This window comes from Mesoplodon densirostris, chromosome 10 (assembly GCF_025265405.1).
Source record: "Mesoplodon densirostris isolate mMesDen1 chromosome 10, mMesDen1 primary haplotype, whole genome shotgun sequence".
Taxonomy (NCBI): domain Eukaryota; kingdom Metazoa; phylum Chordata; class Mammalia; order Artiodactyla; family Ziphiidae; genus Mesoplodon; species Mesoplodon densirostris.
The window spans coordinates 28734359-28754460 of record NC_082670.1 but is presented as its reverse complement, the minus strand read 5'-3'; the positions used below and the strand labels follow the sequence as shown (position 1 = coordinate 28754460).

The 20102-nt window shown below is 44.8% G+C and overlaps 1 protein-coding gene and 1 pseudogene across 1 annotated transcript in view; one reads left to right on the top strand and one right to left on the bottom strand.

Moving 5' to 3' along the window:
* TNFRSF21 (TNF receptor superfamily member 21) overlaps window positions 1-12367 on the bottom strand; it is a 64744-nt gene extending 52377 nt beyond the window's left edge. The window contains exon 1 of the mRNA XM_060111025.1: window positions 11892-12367. Within this exon, the coding sequence (XP_059967008.1) occupies window positions 11892-11978 (87 nt within the window). The 5' untranslated portion in view covers window positions 11979-12367. The remainder of the gene's footprint in view (window positions 1-11891) is intronic.
* Window positions 12368-12532: 165 nt separating this feature from the next.
* LOC132497885 (CCA tRNA nucleotidyltransferase 1, mitochondrial-like) lies at window positions 12533-16423 on the top strand (annotated as a pseudogene).
* Window positions 16424-20102: the final 3679 nt, after the last annotated feature.

The window sequence follows — 20102 nt, the reverse complement described above, 5'->3', positions numbered from 1 at the left end:
TGTAGCCTCCTTTTTATTAAAAAAAAAAAAAAAAAAAACCACGGGAGTTCGCTGGAGGTCCAGTGGTTAGGACTACGTGCTTTCACTGCAGAGGGCATGGGTTCTATCATCCCTAGGTGGGGAACTAAGATCCCACAAGCCATGAGGTGCAGCCAAAAAAAAAAAAAAAACACACGAAAATATCCGATTCTTGATAAGTGTGTCAGAGACTCTAGATTAAAAAAAAAAAAAAACACTGTAAACCTAAAACACACCCTACTAGGCTAGGAGCCCACACAAAACAACACATACAGACTGCATGGCAAGGAGGTAAAAGACAAGCAAGGACCAACTGGCGTTTCCAAACAGATTCAGAATATAAACTTACTATACAGCAAATGAGAAAACACAAGCGGAGAAAGGATTTGTTACTAGTAGGTACACTGGAGACAAAGGGAGAAGAAGTTAAGTCAGCACTTTCCAGAGTGAAATTCCCTGATCTTGTCCCACAAGATGTTCACGATTCTAGGATCTACAACACCGGTGAACCAACCCCGGCTTTTACATTTTCAATAGTTGGGGAAAAAATATCAAAAGAAGAATAAAATTTTGTGACACATGAAAAAAAATTATTTGAAATTCAAATTTCAGTGTCCACAAATCAAGTTTACTTGGAACCCAGCCACACCCATTCTTCTGGGCATTGCCTAGGTCTGGCTTTCAAAGTACAGAGGCAGAGCTGAGTAGTTTCCACAGAGATCACAGGGTCTACATGGCCGAAAATACTATCTAGCTCTTTATAGATAAAGTTTACCAACCTCTGGTCTAAAAGTTTAGGAAATGCTCCTGATCGGAGCCCTGTCTTGCAGAGGCACAATTCATGGCAGCCTGATGATGGCTCCAGGAGGCCCAGCGGGAGGGCTGCAGAAAATGGTGAAACATGAAATCCTTTCCTCACACTAGGAGTATGAACATTCTGCAGTACACACTGATGTAGTTCTCACCACCAACATGATGCTGAATTCCAGAAAGGTTAATAAACCCAACATTAAAAAGATCAAATATAAAATTTAAAGTAATAGCAATAGTTGATTTAGCCCATCTGTAAGGAGATCGATGTCTAGGAATAAAGACGCAGATGTAGAGAATAGACTTGAGGACACGGGGAGGGGAAAGGGTAAGCTGGGATGAAGTGAGAGAGTGGCATGGACATATACACACTACCAAATGTAAAACAGATAGCTAGTGGGAAGCAGCCACATAGCACAGGGAGATCAATCAGCTCAGTGCTTTGTGACCACCTAGAGGGGTGGAATAGGGAGGGTGGGAGGGAGACGCAAGAGGGAGGAGATATGGGGATATATATTTATGTATAGTTGATTCACTTTGTTATAAAGCAGAAACTAACACACCATTGTAAAGCAATTATATTCCAATAAAGATGTTTAAAAAAAAAGAGATCAATGTCTGACTGTGAAAACAAAAATCAACAACAAAAAAGAAGATACTCTCCGACACAAAAGAAGATACTCTCATTTTCTGATACTCTCAGAAAATAGGTTTAAGAAATTAACCGAGGGAACTCCCTGGCAGTCCAGTGGTTAGGACTCCACACTTTCAATGCCGTGGCCCAGGTTCAATCCCTGGTCAGGGAGCTAAGATCCTGCAAGCCGCATGGCACGGCTGAAAAAAAGAAAAAGAAAGAAAAAGAAAAAAAAAAGAAATGTTTGCATTATGAAATATAAAAACATTAAAAGTAGACTGGAAAAATATATGCCACATATAGCTAATAAAAGCTTATAACTGAAAATGTAAAGAATTAATGCAAAGGAGGTTAACACAAATTCCACGCAATAGTTGAGACAGAATAATTACAAGGGAAATTATCCCACGGATAAATTGATGATATCCCTAGCAGCTACTGAAATGTAAATTTGCACAACCAAGGACCTTTACGTGTCTATATTAAAGCGGCATAAATAAATTAAAATGAGAAACTTCAATGTTGGCAGGCTTGTGGGGTAGAAGGTACATTTATAGGTTGCTGGTGATGCTCTCAATGAATTTAGTCTTCCTAAAGACAATCTGGCAACATGCAGCACGAGCCATAAAATGGTTCATTCATTTCCTGCGACCCAGCAATTCCACTTTGGGGAATACACTTCAAATGTACCTCACTTTTGGGAACAACCCAAAAGGAAAAAGAGCAACTCGTCTGTACAGAGACAACGCTATTTGTGCTGCTCGCTTGCAGTAGGAAAACAATGACAATAACCCAAGTGTCCAACAACGGGGGATGACTCAACACACTGCCAACCAGAGAAGAGGTGGGCTTAAAAACTGGCGGGCATGAAGATTGCACTGACATAAATCACAGCACCTCAAACTCACATCCAAACTTTGGGTGCCCCAATCTCACCCACTCCTTCCCCAGCCTCCCCTTCAAAGGAATCAGATCATCAAAGACTCAACTCAAGAACTGGAGAGTCATGGGATTTCCCTGGCGGACCAGTGGTTAGGATTCCGAGCTTCCACTGCAGGGGACACAGTTTCGACACCTGTGCCCCCCGGGGAACTAAGATCCCACAAGCCACACGGTGCCAGGGAGCCAGGCTTGATGACTGCTTTCTTTTCACCGCACCTGCCCGCTCGTATTTCACCATCAGGAAACTCTCTTCAAACTCTTGCAAATCTATGGTAACCTCCCATCTTCACTGCCACCACCCCAGAACCATCATCTTTCCCCTGAACTATGGCAAAAGGTTCCAACTGGCCTCCTGCATCTACGTTTCTCCTTTCCAACCCATTTTCCACAGAACTGCCAGAGTGATCTATTAAAAAAAAAATCTAATTAAAGCCATATTATAACCCTGCTTACCACTGTACTCTGAGTGATATCCTGACATATTCGTATCTTTAAAGATCTTGTACAATCTGGCCTCTGCCCACCTCTTCAACCTCAGTCCCTGCTCCCTCTGCCTCTATTCGCTGAGCACCAACCACAATGGCCTTCTTTCCAGTCTCTAAACATGCAGGCCCTTTCCTACCTCTGGGCCCTTCCACGTGCTGTTGCCTCTTACTGGAATATCCACCCTTCTGCTCTTTCAGAAGATCAGTCCTTAAATAACAACCCTTCTGTCTTCCCTGATAAACTATAAACTTCAAGAGGGAGGACCCATTAATAGCCTTTTACTATCACATACCCAGAGTCTAGCAATGCCTGATGTTTAACAGATGCAGCATAAGCATTTATTAAATGAATGAAAAATATATCCCTGTAAGATCACAGAAAAATAGCTACATAAAGAAACACAGAGCACAAGCATGTACATATTAGTTTTAACTGTACACGAATGGTTGTGTAACATCCAAGAATAAGAATGAATTGGGAAGGGGCTTCCCTGGTGGCGCAGTGGTTGAGAGTCCACCTGCCGATGCAGGGGACACGGGTTCGTGCCCCGGTCCGGGAGGATCCCGCATGCCGCCAAGCAGCTGGGCCCGTGAGCCATGGCCGCTGAGCCTGCACGTCCGGAGCCTGTGCTCCGCAATGGGAGAGGCCATGGCAGTGAGAGGCCCGCGTACCGCAAAAAAAAAAAAAAAAAAAATGAATTGGGAAGACACATAAAGAGACGTCCACGTCCACTAGGTTCTTCTAGTCTGCCAACTTGCTTAGGTTTACAATGTTCTCTGTTGGGAATTCCCTGGCGGTCTAGTGGTTAGGACTCCGTACTTTCACTGCCGAGGGACCAGGTTCAATCCCAGGCCCAGGTTCAATCCCTGGTCACAGAACTAAGATCCCACAAGTGGTGCAACGCGGCTAAAAAAAAATAATAATAAATAAATAAAATGTTCCTTGTTAGTAACTCAAATACCCTTGAGATGTAGCTCCAAGTATTGAGAGATAGATCAAGCTCTCACTACCCTCTAACTTGTCTAGAATGAATGAACAGTTAGTTTACAGCAAAATCCTTCTGGAATTCATTCAACAATCATTTATTGCTTAACTACTATGTGTCAGGGCATTGAGCCAGAAACACGAAGATGAATAGCACATTGTCTGTCGTCAGTAAGAAGCTGAAATGGAGTAATGCTGGCCCTGAGCATTTCATATGGGGAGGGAAGCATACCCAAATCTTGTCCAATTTGGTGTTTCTCCTGGACCAGGTACACAAGATTTCAACCAAAGAGAGAAGAGCCATGGACGTCCAGAAGTAAAGGAAGAGCAAGGAGTGACTAACGACCAGTTAGATTATTCTGGGAACCTGTCACCATTTGCCTTTGAGTATTTTTTCCCCTTCCGATCCTCTTGCCTCTCTTAACCCTGGTTATGCTGAACTGGCCATACCTAAGTTGATATCAGATTATGGTCTTGGCTCTAAAGGGTTCTTTGGGAAACCAGAATGCTAACTTCTTTCCTGGAACCAGTGATAACATTTCTTCTCACCTTATGCCTTTCTTTAGTCTACTCAGCACCTACAATCTATGAAAACCTTGCTTAGGAGAGCACTACAAGTGTGATCAACCACACACAAACACATCACATACAAGACCATGCAAAATCATGGAGCCCAACCAGTTTCTAAGAGACCTGAAATGAAAAGTTTACAAAGAAAATACTAATAACAGATGAGGCAAACCCATGCACTGATCCTATACAAATAATCAGGCTGGCAGCAAAGAAAAAACCCCAAGAGGTCCTCAAGTTCTCAGGATGAGTTGAAACTGCCATGCTAAGCAGAACCCATGTCACACTGTTACTCACTAAGCAAATATTTTTCAAAATGACCCAAGGAGCAGGAAAGCAAAGCGTCTATTCCCTATTTATAACATTTTAATTTCCAAGAGTATCTTTCCATCCTAACCATGGCACCATTCCTTGTCAGAATCACACCATAGGAAAATGCTTGCCAATGGCTCCATGCCCTCCCCTTTCAACACACACACACACAGGTTGCTCTTACTTTATAATCAGCCCTTTTGGCTAAATTTCCAAATGCCATCGTGGAGCAGAACTGCTCACCCAGTGGAAAGAGAATGTTCGACTCTCAGGTAAAAGCATTCCTTTAACGGGAAACAAAATTCCAGTAAATTAAGGTTACTTGTGCCCTACCCACATCTTGGCAGAAAGAGCAGTGTGTAGGAAGCCAGGTTGGCCTAGATCTGAATTCTCTCTCTGGCAGTTGACAATTGCTTGACCGTAACTTCTCCTAAGCCTCATTTCCTATAAAATGGGGCTAATGCTATTACCTCATGGACTTGAAGGTTTTATTGAGATCATTCAACACAATGTCAATGGTACATGCTCAATAAATAGAAGCTTAACAATACCAACATCGATGATTCATATTAAGAGCCGTTAATATTCCTTCCCTCTGGGCTGTCAGGGCCAAAGCCCTCTTTGAAGCCACCGCTGCTCATTTGAATCCAGAACCCATGAACTCACCCCTTTCCTTTCTCCTAAATCCATTCAACTCAGGCTCCTTCTCCCAAAACAGATTAGCAAATGGCTCCAAGAACTAGAGCCACCAAGCAGTCCTGGTGGCAAAAGAGCAAATGGAAAATTATATCGGGACATCCCTGGTGGTGCAGTGGCTAAGAATCCACCTGTCAATGCAGGGGACACAGGTTCGAGCCCTGGTCCGGGAAAATCCCACATGCCTCGGAGCAACTAAGCCCGTGTGCCACAACTACTGAGCCTATGCTCCAGAGTCCATGAGCCACAACTACCGAAGCCCATGCGCTTAGAGCCAGTGCTTCGCAAGAAGAGAAGCCACCGCAATGAGAAGCCCGTGTGCTGCAACGAAAAGTAGCCCCCGCTCGCCACAGCTAGAGAAAGCCCACGCACAGCAACGAAGACCCAACGCAGCCAAAAATAAATAAATAAAATAAATAAACTAAAAAAAAAATGATATCAAGATCAGCTCACGAGCCTTGCTGTGACTTCGTTTATGAAACCCCCTCTTTTTTATTTTTATTTTTTTAACATTTTGGCCACACCGTGTGGCATGCAGGATCTTAGTTCCCTGACCAGGGATCAAACCCGTGCCCCCTGCAATGGAAGTGCAGAGTCTTAACCACTGGACCACCAGGGAAGGCCCAGCAGCCCCGTCTTTTTTAAACTTGGTTTTGTTTTTTTCATTTAGAATGAAGCCTTGGACAAAATTTTCATATATTCTCAAGAGAAGATGGGGCTAGAGCACGCTGTCCTGACTCCACACCCATGCCCTGGCCAATCCCACCCCTGCTTGAGGACCCCCTGAGCACAACTTTCCCACCACTGCAAGCATCCATCATCTCCAAGGCCAGGGTGCTAACATGTGGAAAAACTCCAGAGAGCCAGAATCCACGAGAATGGACCATTCCTGGAGGCCTTCAGCAGCGTGAGATCACCACTGCTTTCAAGCAACGGCCTAAACATCCGTGAGCGCCAGGTTTCTACAGCTCTCGTGAGCGTTCAGCAGACACTTAAACATCTGCCAGGTTCCTCCCTACTTATAATCTCTGCCTGGCTCCTCTCCTCTTGGACTCAGGCTGGAAGTGGGAGGTGGCAAAGTCGCCAGGTGGCAGCACACGAGCCAGTTTAGGATATGCCTGTTTACTTTTGGGTATTTGACAAATACAAACACTGCGGCAAGGCCAGTATTTATTCACGATCTCACCCCGCCCCTAAAGAGTCGAAGCTCAGCAGCTGCTATCCCAGCAACAGTAATGCCCAGTGTCCCGCTAACGCTAAACGGGGATTCAATTTGGGGACCAGGTTAACGCCTATTACGGCTTCCGTTTTCATTCTCTCAAACAGACCTATCTGCACCTAATGCTCCAGGCTGCATCCGCTCCAAATGGTCGTCAGGCACATGCCCAAAGGTGATGAGAGACTCTTGTCACTGAAGAGAAGCAACTGAGTTTTCCAGGAAGTTGCCGGGTGACCTGACATCACCGGAGTCTGCCAGGCCTGCTTGGGGGAAGAGGGCCAGCAGAGTGAATGCTTACCGGAAAAAAAGGCATGGCAGTTGACAGAAAGAAAAGTCACTCAATTCACACTGGCCCCAGAATAATCTGATGATGCATCTGACCATTTCCCATCATACACACACACACAATTAATAAAGTTTACTTGAGCCAATTATAGTTTGCATGCTTTACAAAGGGCCGGCTGAGTACAAAACCAATTGCAACTTCTCTAGGGAATCTCTGAGGAGACGTTTGCCTCTCATCCTCACAGATGGAGTCAAGTGTAAGGTGAAATGTGATGTCTTCTGATCTACAAGCAGACTGAGCCCACGCACACTCACCCCATCCACCTGGAGAAAGGGGCCTTCTGCAAACAGTGCTGGAAAAGACAGCATTAACTGTGCTAACCACATCCAGCTTGAAAGACTCTGTCCAAATTTAGCCACACGAAAATATGTAATCTAGCCAGTTGGTGGACCTATGCCAGTTTAGTCCCGGGTACTTTCTCAACTTAAGGTAGCATTCATTCCAGGACAAGGAATCATTTTCTTGCTGATTTGGTGCGCCTGTGTATTTTCTTTACACAGTAGGTTTGTTTATTTGTTTTGGACTGGGCCTGAGAAAGATTCAGCCATATGCCTTTAGAAACAGTTGAGATGAGAATTCAGATGAGAAAGCTCGATCCCATTCTATACATTTTGACAATAGGGATGGGAGATTCCTGGGGTACATGAGAAACCCTGCCTTCCGGGACAGGTCTGCATTCCCTACTCTTCTGAGTCATAAGTCACTTTCCCTACGAAGGCTAGTAGATATTATTCTGAGAGTAGGAAGACGTTTCTTCTTCTGACTTTCAGACTAAAAGCCAAAATTATTTCAAGTAGTTTAAAGATGTTAACATCTATCACATTTTATGTATTACTTTGAGTATAGTACATTCATCCACTGATTCTTTCTGAACGCGTGAAACCCAAACAGCACTATTGATAGCCATGTACGTTTATACACCATATAAATTGCACCTGAGGGGCAAGATCCAAACCCTAATTCATCCCCAGGCTCCCACAGTGCCTCTCACAGTAAGCGCTCAATGTAGGTTTGTCAACATGAAAAAATAATTTGCTTCCCCAATCTAGGCTGTTTTTACTCCTCCAGTTTTCCCTTCCGGTTTTCACACTCTAGGATTGTGGAGTTCAAGTACATAAAAAAGAGAAAGTCTTTTGGATATAACATCAGCTCTAATCTAAAGTTCTCCTCGAACTCGTCACTAAGTCCACCCAGGACTTCAGCTCCAGCCAGCTACTCCACACGGACCTAGTCAAATCGCCAAAGTCAAATGCCAATGTACTAGATAATTAACTTTGATAAGCAAAGGTCAGGAGATGGCATTAAGCTAGACATCTAGTCTCAAAGACAGTGACAAACACCATACTTGGGACTTTCTAGAGTAGCACAGCTGAAGAATCTTACAGCAACTGTCCTATCTGGAATTCATAATCTGTGCAGATTAGTGGTTTCTAAAATTTCAGACCTCATTTCCTTAACAGTTACGGCTCCTTTCTTCTGACTGTCCCACTGCCAATATTCTATCTGTCCAGTCAAAGCAACTCCCTGAGGGCAAGAGACATCTTTGAGTGTGTTGTGTCATACTGGGCAAGCCCTTCTAGGGCATTCCTTAACACTGGCACAAACCTTAAGCTCTCATTTATCTGCTCTCCAGACTTTTGGCCTGAAACACGTAATATTGTTTTTTTGTTTTGGGGGTTTTTTTAAATATATTTTATTTATTTATTTTTGGCTGCATTGGGTCTTCGTTTCTGTGCGCGGGCTCTCTCCAGCTGCGGCGAGCAGGGGCCACTCTTCCCTTAGGTGCGGGGGCCCCTCATCGCGGTGGCCTCTCCTGTTGAGGAGCATGGGCTCCAGGCGCGTGGGCTTCAGCGGTTGTGACACGCAGGCTCAGTAGTTGTGGCGCACGGGCTTAGTTGCTCCGTGGCATGTGGGATCTTCCTGGACCAGGGCTCGAACCCATGTCCCCTGCATTGGCAGGCGGATTCTCAACCACTGTGCCACCAGGGAAGCCCTGAAACACGCAATATTTTGCCTTTCAGTGTGTGGTTCACTTTCCAATATCACATAGACATCTCAACTCATCAGAAACAGGGGCTTTAGGACTTCCCTTGTGGCACAGTGGTTTAGAATCCGCCTGCCAATGCAGGGGACACGGGTTCGAGCCCTGCTCCGGGAAGATCTCACATGCCACGGAGCAACTAAACCCGTGTGCCACAACTACTGAGCCTGTGCTCTAGAGCCCGCAAGCCACAACTACTGAAGCCTGCGAGCCTAGAGCCCGTGCTCCACAACAAGAGAAGCTTGAGCACTGCAACAAAGAGTAGCCCCCACTCGCCACAACTAGAGAAAGCCCACGCACAGCAACGAAGACCCAACGCAGCCAAAAATAAACAAATTAATGAATTAAAAACAAAAAAGAAACAGGGACTTCCCTGGCGGTCCAGTGGTTAAGACTCCGTGCTTCCACTGCACAGGGCATGGGTTTAATCCTTGGCCAGGGAATTAAGATCCCACAAGCCACGTGGTGTGGCCAAAAAAAAAAAAACAACCACAACAAAAATAAACGCATCAGAAACAGAAGTGCAAGCAGCGAAAATACTTTCCTCCAAAGGCACTCATGTAATTCTCATCACTGTCCTGCACCAAACCAAACCACCAGCCTCAACTCTCCCCCAGTGAGCCTTCTCTCTTGTTACATTTCATCATCAGGCAATTTGGAGTTGTGAAGTCAGGGAAGTCCCATGAGATCATCATTTTATACACTAACAATGCCTGGGCTGAGGACTGGAGCTTGCAGAGCTGGAATGGGAAAAATAAAAGACATTGCCTCCCCACCCTGGTGACCCCTGGTCCACCCTCTCAGTTTCCCTTCAGGACAAAGGGGTCAATTCTAGGCCATTCCATGAACTGAAGTGGAACCTTTCTATCATAATTAGCAGAAGAATAAGGACTCTTATTTTAGTTAATATCTCGAGATTGCTTCTAAACACGACTATAAATTTCATTTTTTTTTCAAGACAGCCAAACTTGCATTCTCAAGTCTTCAGTTGCAAATCCAGTGCACAATTTTTAGGTCAACTGGACTTAATGATTTCAGAAAAGGAGCTGGGCTCTTTCTCCAGAGGTTAAAGCAAGCTGCACTTTGATTACATTCTAACCTTACTTAAAGCAGCAGAAATGGAAAGTCAATGAAATATTGCACTGACTTAAGACTTAATCCAGAAATGGACTCTATGGGGAGCATAATGATCAGATGTGTTGGAGGAACTGGACAGGCATGTAGTGGGGTGGCACGTAGTGGGGTACAGTAGTAGATCTAAGGCTGACAAGGAGGCAGCTGAAGGATGGACCTACTTCATCTTAGGATCAATGTTCCCTGGGCCTTAGATGGGTTTCTCTCCACACCAAGACTGTCCAATCCAGGTTCACTGCTTTAAGAGACCTTCCCCCTCTACCGCTCATCATCCACCACCCTTGAGTCAACGATAAAAATCTTGACTTTGCCATTTCTATAAAGTGGGCAGAAAAGGGTCTTTGAAGGAAGACTGGGACTTACCTCATTATAAATGCTAACAGCACCAAACTTTTCTTTAGTCTCTCTCTTCTCCTTTAAAACACACCCTCACACAGGGAACCAGAGTGTCTGTAGGATGAATTCCCAGGCCATAGCAACTGCAATGCCCTGGGATCTAAGAGATCTTGGCTGGCCAGGCATTAAGCCCTTTTCGGGAAGGAGACAGCAAGCCTGCCTTTCCCTGACACAGCCCTGCCATGAAAATAGGCTCTTGTTTTTTGTTTTTGTTCGGCCTTTAGCTAAGAATCTCCATCCTCCTTGAGGAGACAAAAAGATATGCACGGGAAGCTTATGGTGGCTCGGGTTTGATCTTAAATCAATTTTCTTCCCCCTAACTCATCCCATCCCCCCTAACATTTGCAAAGAAGGGGAAGGGTTCTGGGGAAGTTGGGGATAAGTTTTGGGTCAAAGGTGCTTTCAGGTTCTGACCAGATAAGTGACGGAGAGGACTACCTACAGGGCACGCCCTGGAGCTGGATGCAGACCGAGTGCCCAAGGAGGAAGCTGTCTCACCCTGCAGGCTCACCTGCCCGGCCACAGGTAAGCGAGCGATAGGCAAGACTGGAGAAAATTCAGCTTCCTTTATGGAGAGCTCTCTCCCCCTCCCCCCACTCAAGTGCCAACGCGCTGGCTGCCTGGCTGCGAGCCGGCGCTTTGGAGGCGCCTGAGAGCGGGTCTCAGGGTTCTTCTTTGGGCGTGCCGAGACCGGGACCCACCCAGCCAAAGCGGAGAGATGGGAGAGAGGGGGCGAGGCGCCCGCGCCGAATGCTAGGCGCGGATGCACGCGGCGGTCTCGGGGGCCGGCGCGCACAGGTCCCGCGCTCTCCCACTGCGGTAGCATCCCGACATGACACTGCAGCTGCAACAAAGCGGCGGCCGCCGCCAGCCTCAGCGCCCACCTTGCGGCCCCAGCCCCACTCCACGCGGCGGGGGCAGCGGCCGGTGGCCGTGGGGGTGCGTGGAGGGGGTGGAGGCCCCCGGAGGGGCCGAGGAGGTGGAGAAGCCCTGAAATGCGCAGGAAGCCCGGTGGCCACCTCCCGCACCTCGCCCGGCGCAGCCAGACTGCAAGGAAAACAATTCGCCTTCATTCCGGAGTCCCGGCTGAGCCCTACGGCTCCCCCAAATGACCCGGTCCGAGCCCTCCGCTGTGTTGCCTTCCCTCGGTCGCAAACCTCCCGACCCAGCCGGCCGGACCCCAGCCCCCTGCAGCCCCGGCCCGAGGACCCGCCCGGTTCCCGGAGCGCGGTGCCTTCTGCTCCCGCGCGGCCGCCACCCCCGGCTCCCCACCCCCCCGCCCCCAGCAACCCCGAGCTCTCACCAGGAAAAGGGAGCCCGCGATCATCGTGGCTCCGGCAATGCGGCTGCAGGAGGCCGGGGCGGTGCTGCTGCTCGCGGAGATCCCCATGGCTGAGCCCGGGGCTCGCAGGGCGCCCGGGGCGCGTGGCCCCCCGGCAGCTGGAATCAGCGGCTGCTTCTGCCCAGCGCCGCATCCACCGCCGCCTCCCGAGCCGGGAGCCCATCTACCTCCAACACCCCATGTGCACTGCGGCAGCCGGACAGCCCGACAGAGGAGGGAGGCAGCGAGGGAGGCTCCGGGGGCGCTCAGCACCTGCCCAGCTGCGCGGCTGCCCGGGCGGGGAGAAGCAGCCGCGGCTGCAACCAGCGCCTCCCCGTGCTCTCCTCCGACAGCGGCTGCGGAGAACCAGGGAGGAGGGCTGGGCGCGAGAGAGCGAAGGAACAACTTCCCATAGCGAAGCCTCCAGCCGCTGCCAACCACCCTCCTCCGCTGCCCAGACCGGCCGGCGAGGGAATGAGTCGGGTGGCCGCCGGGCGCGGGGACACACGTGGTGGTGCTGAAGGGGCGGGGAATCGGCTCTTTGTGATGTCACCGCGAAGGAGGCCGGCTCTTTGTGCGATCTGAAGTGGGAAGGCGGTCCAGGAGGAGGGAGGAGGGAGAAGATGCCGCCTGGCGTTCGCCGAAGAAATTGCAGCTGCTTATTGACCCTGGGAAAACTTTGCGAAGGTATGCACACCCTTGACTTCCTTTTTCTAAGATGATTCTCAGTAAATTATTTTCTGCGACAGACGCCTTTCTGTTGCTTCTGGCTCAATGATTAAGGACAGCAAACGACCATAAAGCATTAGATCAACTGTATGCCATAAAGAGACCAGCAACTTGGTTCTCAAACGTAGCTGCGCTTTAGAATCAGCTGGAGAGTTTAAAACATACGCGTTGATGCCTGGTCCTACCCCAGAGATTCTGCTTTACTTGGAACAGGATGTGGCCTGGGCATTGGGAATTTTTTTCAGTTCTCCAGGTGATTTGAGGAGATTATGGGGCAAAGTTTGAAATCCTCTGGGCTAATGAATGCAGTTAAGGAAATCCAGACTAAAGAATTCCAAACCCGGAGTCCGCGGAAGCTGGGTCCGTGGATGGTTTTCCAGGTCTTGGAAATCCTTGAAATACGTGGGCCGGTGCATTTTCCTAAATAAAGGATCCAAAGTTTTGAATCAGACTATCACAGAGATAAGAAACACCCTTCCCCTCAAAAAAAGTGTTAAAAATTTTTGAGCTGAGTTCCAAATGCCTTTGTGGGATGGGAGTGGGTAGAGAGGGAGGTAATATTCTGCCTCAGAAGTAAGAGCAACCAGAACATTCCCTTGGTTGGTTGGCATCTCCTGCATTTCTCAGTGTGAGAGAAGACCTGGTCTCCCTTTCTTTGTCTCTCCTGGGGGGAGGCAGAGTCTCCTGAGAACGGCCACCTTTTCTGGGACAGTGTCCATCTTCTAGGTTCTGCCAGCACAGGGCACACTGTATTGAAATTACCTCTTTGGCCATCTGGCTCATACCACTCATTTGTGAACCCTATGGTGCTGGGCTTCTTCTAGCTTTCTTTGACCCCTTCTACTTCAAGATAACACACTTTCTCAATTATTTGCTTCAAGACTCAGTACAGTACTCCTGAAGGTAACTTAACCAAGGCAGAGGTGCCAGCTATTTATTTTCTTATTAAAATATTGTGCTTTGGCCTTTGTACTATACACACTTGGAAGATGCTAAAAATTAATCTAAGGATTAATTCCAATCTATTCTTTCAAACATCTGTCAGTAAAGAAAAGCGTTGTCCATAAGTATTGGAGCAGGCGGAGCCATAATATGTAACCGCTGGTGAAAGTCAAAGAAGTTCTAGAAAACATTACCAGTAAATATGGAGTTTGGGGGAAAGGATTATGTTTGGACTTGAATTTCTATAGCTAGTTCCAGAAGTTCAAAAGAGGGAGGGAGATGCATTGTGCCTCCATAGATAACAGCTTCAGTTATTTCTTCAAAAATTCAAATGACTGGTCAGTATCATCATAAGTCTTGTTTAGGGAATTCCCTGGCAGTCCAGTGGTTAGGATGTGGTGCTTTCACTGCAGGGGCCCGGGTTCGATCCCTGGTCAGGGAACTAAGATCCTACAAACCCCGTGGAGTGCCCCCCCCAAAAAAAATCTTATTGAAAAGAAGTTGCATAGGTGTAAAAAAAAAAAAAGAGAGAGAGAGAGCAGTTGTTTGTTAGTCCATTTAACTCCTTCCATCCAAACTTACATTTCTCAAAGTAGGTTCTGATTGATTCACTCCATGAAGTCCAGCAAATTTAGGGTTTAGAGTTTGGGTTCCTATGTAGGTAGAAGTCCTTTCTCAAGAGGTCATTTCTCAAAGAAGTCCTTTCAGAAGAGTCTGACAGAATTTTCGTCAAAGAAAATCATGAACTAAGAATAGCTGGAAGAGGGCTTCCCTGGTGGCACGGTGGTTGAGAGTCCGCCTGCCGATGCAGGGCACATGGGTTCGTGCCCTGGTCTGGGAAGATTCCACATGCCATGGAGCGGCTGGGCCCGTGAGCCATGGCCACTGAGCCTGCGCGTCTGGAGCCTGTGCTCCGCAACCGGAGAGGCCACAGCAGTGCGAGGCCTGCGTATCGCAAAAAAAAAAAAAAAAAAAAAAAAAAAAAGGATAGCAGGAAGAGCAGTGAGGGATTTATTAAGTGGAGTAAAGCCGCAGGATGTGGATTTTGTTACCCTTGCTCAAATGAAGGAGCTGTTTCAGTCGGTTGATATTCAGCATTTGTATGATCAACAACAAAGGAAAAAAGCACGGGACGAATAGAATTACCATACAACCCAGCAATCCCACTACTGGGCATATACCCTGAGAAAACCATAATTCAAAAAGAGTCATATACCAAAATGTTCATTGCAGTTCTATTTACAATAGCCAGGACATGGAAGCAACCTAAGTGTCCATCATTGGGTGAATGGATAAAGAAGATGTAGCACATATATACAATGGAATATTACTCAGCCATAAAAAGAAATGAAATTGAGATATTTGTAGTGAGGTGGATGGACCTAGAGTCTGTCATACAGAGTGAAGTAAGTCAGAAAGAGAAAAACAAACACGGTATGCTAACACATATATATGGAATCTAAGAAAAAAAAAAAAAGGTCATGAAGAACCTAGGAGTAAGACGGGAATAAAGACACAGACCTACTAGAGAATGGACTTGAGGATATGGGGAGGGGGAAGGGTAAGCTGTGACAAAGTGAGAGAGTGGCATGGACATATATACACTACCGAACGTAAAATAGATAGCTAGTGGGAAGCAGCCGCATAGCACAGGGAGATCAGCTCGGTACTCTGTGACCACCTAGAGGGGTGGGATAGGGAGGGTGGGAGGGAGGGAGATGCAAGAGGGAAGAGATATGGGAACATATGTATATGTATAACTGATAAGCAGAAACTAACACACCATTGTAAAGCAATTATACTCCAATAAAGATGTTAAAAAAAAAAAGAAATCAGATGTTCAAATTTGGAAAAAAAAAAAAAAAGAGCACGGTACGATCACCGTCAGGCTTCATGAAGAAAATTTTAAGTTACTACGGATTGACGTTGCCGCTGAGGGAAGACATGCTGAGGTCGAATTCACAACTGAGTGGCAGAAAGATGCCGAACGCAGAGATCTCACTATAAATTCTATGTTTTTAGGTTTTGATGGTACTGTATTTGACTACTTTAATGGTTATGAAGATTTAAAAAATAAGAAAGTTAGATTTGTTGGACAAGCTAGACAGAGGATAAAAAAAGATTATCTTTGGTTTAAGATATTTCAGGTTTTATAGGAAAATTGTAGACACACCTGGTGACCACGATCCTGAGACTTTGGAAGCCACTGCAGAAAATGCAAAAGGCTTGGCTGGAATATCAGGAGAGAGGATTTGGGTGGACCTGAAAAAAATTCTTACTGGTAACCATGTAAATCATTTGATTCACCTCATCTATGATCTTGGTGTGGCTCCTTACATAGGCTTATCTGCTAATGAAAGTTTAGAAGAATTTAACAAAGTCAGTAAAAGTGTTGAAGGTTTTTCACCAAAGCCAATGACTCTCTTGACCTCATTGTTCAAAGTACAAGGTGACATCACAAAATTGGATCGGAGGTTGAAGATTTCAAAAAAAGAGAAGAATCTTGGTTTATTTATAGTTAAAAACAGGAAAGATTTAATTAAAGCAACAGATAGTTCAGAACCATTGAAACCCTATCAAGACTTCATTATAGATTCTAGAGAATCTGATGCAACTGCTCGTGTGTGTGAACTCCTCAAATACCAAGGAGGGCACGGTCTTCTGAAGGAGATGCAGCGGTGGTCATTCCTCCATTTCCTATAAGTGGCCATGACAACAGAAGAGTGAGCATTTCTTCTGGAAAAGAAATTGGGACTCTCTTACAGCAGTTGCGAGAACAGTGGAAGAAAAGTGGTTACCAAATGGAAAAAGATAAACTGCTAAGTTACATAAAGAAGACCTAAAATTGATGAGAGCTGGCTACTAAAAAGCAGAAGATTTTTGCTAGTCATAGCATCTTTGTGTGCTACGGGCAAATAGCAATTTTGGACCTTGATAAAACAATTTTGAAAAGCATATTTGTATTAAAGCCCTGCTAAGAGAAAGTGTGACAAACAAACCCTCAGTATATTAACAGAGACTGTGTTGCAAGAAAGGGAGCCTCAGAAACGACTGCACACAGGTCAGTAATTAAATGTATTATAAAATAATCCACTGAAATATTTAAATACTATTAAGATATATATTTGGACCCAACACTGTAGAATTCCTACTATGCTATATAGGAAGTATGCAGATTTAGCTATTTGAGATCTGGTTTTGTCATGTATAAAAAGACTTTAAAAAGAAAAAAAAAAGAATGTAAGTACCCACTTTTTACAATGAAAATAACAGTTCACATTCTTAGTAGTGCCTGCTTTATGGTCAACATCCTGAGCTGATCCATGAAGGAATGAATGACAGGAATTTGATGGGAAGAGGTGTGAGCATACAAAAGGTACAAGAATCAGCTTAAAGCCACACTCACAGGGAAAAAGAGCATGAAATTCATCTAAGCAACAACAAGATTGTTTCATTTCGACACTTAACTGAGTATCTCCTATGTGTCTGGCACTGTTGGGTACAGCAGAAACAATATTAAGAACTGATGATCCTGTCTGAGGAATTCACAGTCTCAGGGAAGAGAAAGGTTAAAAGATGACTAAAATAGTACAGCAGGTCTGGGTGTTAGAGATGGCTATTGTGCCCCATTATAGGTGCATACTTATTTCAACCAATCATGTGGCTGCCCAGAATAAAAGACTACTTTTCCCAGCCTCCAGTGCTCCTAGGTATGGCCATATGACTAAAATTCTGGCCAAGTAGAATTGCCATGTGTGTCTTCTGGGAAGCATTCCCATTGGCTAGACCTTAGTTATTCATCATCCCTCTCATCCAAGGTCATGAAGACCTGCTAATTCTATCTCAATTAATTCTAATCTAATTCTGTCTCTGTCATTTTTTCCCCTTTGCTCCTCCTCTAAATCCCTTCTGCTCTGGTCAAGGCCTCTTGTCTAGACGATTACACAAACCTCATGACTGGCATCCCTGCCTCTAGTTTTGCCTGGACCTCCCAGTCCTGCAATAAATCTCTTCTTCACACCCTAAGGATAATGAACATTTTAGAACCTAAATCTGGTCATGTTCTTTCCTCACCAAAACCCCGACAAAGTTTCCTCATTATTCTCAATTTGAAGTTCAAAATCCTAACAAGACAATTCATTCTGATCTCTGTCTATGGTTCAACCCTCCCCACTGCTACAAGGTTGAGTAAACATGTACAAATATGGCACATAGAGCCTTTACTTCCTACATCTGGCTTAGTTTCATCCCCACTACCTGCCAGTCCCTACAAACCCCAGGTTCTACATACTAATCCCATTAGATCATTGTGTTTCTTAACTACCTTGTCCTTGTCATACTTCTGAGCCTTTGTTAGGTGTTGTTTTCTTTTCAATTCCCCTCCTCTGCTTATTGAATCCCTATGAATCTACCCTTTAAGACCAACCTCAAGTGGTACCTCATCTCAGAAGCCTTTCCTAATGTCCTCTCCTCACCTTCTCTACCCTCATATGGAAAGACAGTTGTTCCTCTAGTTTTATCCTACATGTCTCTGTTATAGCATGTATGACATTATACTATAGTTAGTTTACCTCTCTGTGTCGCTGGCCAGATCTTGAGCTCTTTGGGTCCAAAGTTTATGTCTTAATCATCTTCTATCTCCATAGTGAAGATTCAAGATATTGACCTGGCTCAATAAATATTTGTTGAGTGAAACAAACTTGGAAAGTTTAACAAACCATGGAACAGTTAACACACCTGATGTACCTTTTCCTTTTCCAAGCCTTAAATCAAACATCCTGAGTTGTGTTATACAAATAATAACAGGTTTAATCTTGTGTTTTGCTAAAGTGCTGTGTCCTGGACTTCGGTTAAGTGTTTTGTCCATAGCTTTGTTTCCTTAAGCTAGTTCATTTAAGAACTTGCCGTTCTCTGGCCTAAGAAGGAGTATCAGCCATTCTGCAACAGATTGCAAGATTAAGTGCATGGGCATGGTTTGATCAAGTCTCCATGATGACATTCTACAAAGAAGGCATTCTTGGATAAGATCAATTGGGAATAGGATTGCAAGGCAGGCATGGTTCTGGAAGCTTCCTTCTCTCTTGGACAGTAAAAGAGGGATGATTTGAAAAAATAAAATAGCCGATCATTTGAAGGTATGACATCTTTGTCTCACTCCCAGGAACAGTGAGGTGATTAAATTAGTTCCTTTTTCTTTTTCACCTGCAGTGCTCTGAAAAGTGGCCCTGACCTTGAATTGCCCATCATCCATATGCCTTAGGAGTTCACACCTGTAATGTTCTCATTATACCATAAGCTCTTCCATGCAGGGGAATGGACAGAGAAACAACTTCATTAGCAAGAGAAAATTGGAATTGGACCCAGAATCATTTAAGCAATGGAAATTTAGGCAGTATAATCACATACCCCCCAATTCACCATTCCACACACACCCTGCCTCACCCCATCAAGGGCCTTTAGGGTTTTTTTGATGATTGGTCTTTGGTGCCCTGCCTCCATCAACTGATCTAAGAAAAAAGGGATTTTTTTCTTTAGAGGGAATTTTCCCTTCTGATTCTATCTTTTTCACTTTTATTCTCCACAGCACTTACTATGTATAGTATTTGACAAAAGATGTCCCAAAGGTCTTAGTGCAATTTTAAATGTTCATACTTTCAGAAGCATATACGTTACAAACTTTAAAAACCATTTGAAAGTTCAGTTTTTTTACTTCTTCATGCAATTACTACATTTTTTAATGTTTTAGGATAATTCATATTTAATTTTAATTTTTGTCTCTCTAATTGAAGTTAGCAAACATTGACCAAAACAAACAAACAAACAAACAAAAATTGAAACATTAGTCATTCAAGGGAATTCCCTGGCTGTCCAGTGGTTAGGACTTGGCACTTTCACTCCCATGGCCCAGGTTCAACCCCTGGTCCTGGAATTAAGATCCCACAAGCCGCCTACAAGCCACGTGGTACAGCCAAAAAAACAAACAAAAAACAAAGTCATTCAAAATGCACCAAAATGCATAAAGGTAAAGAAATTGAAATACTAATACTTTTAAATGATTTTGTTGTTGTTTGTAACATATATACTGTTGAAGTAATGAAAGCTTGAAACCACTTCAAGATTTTGGGGACATTCTGCTCACACTATGCCTTAAGCTCAATTGAAGTAACTTGCTTGTATCTGAAGTCACTTTTAAAGCAGCATGAACTTTGCTTGGAAAATAATCATTTTATGGAATTATCTGAAATATTCAAAAGCCTTAGAGTAAACGACAATGTGGTTGTCACTTTGTGAGATTTTCAGCCATCTCTCTTCACAGCACTAAAACTAATATTAAATAAAAGATTCATAATGATGAACACAATGGATATTTGTATCTTAATGTAGTCTTTTCTAGAACTGATTTATGAAAGGGGTTGTTTGAAAACCCATCCTCCTCTTATGTCTTTTCCCAAATCAGTTAGACTCTGTTTTTAATATAGAAACATTTACTGCTTTTAAAATTAAGGATTGTAAATGAGTTGA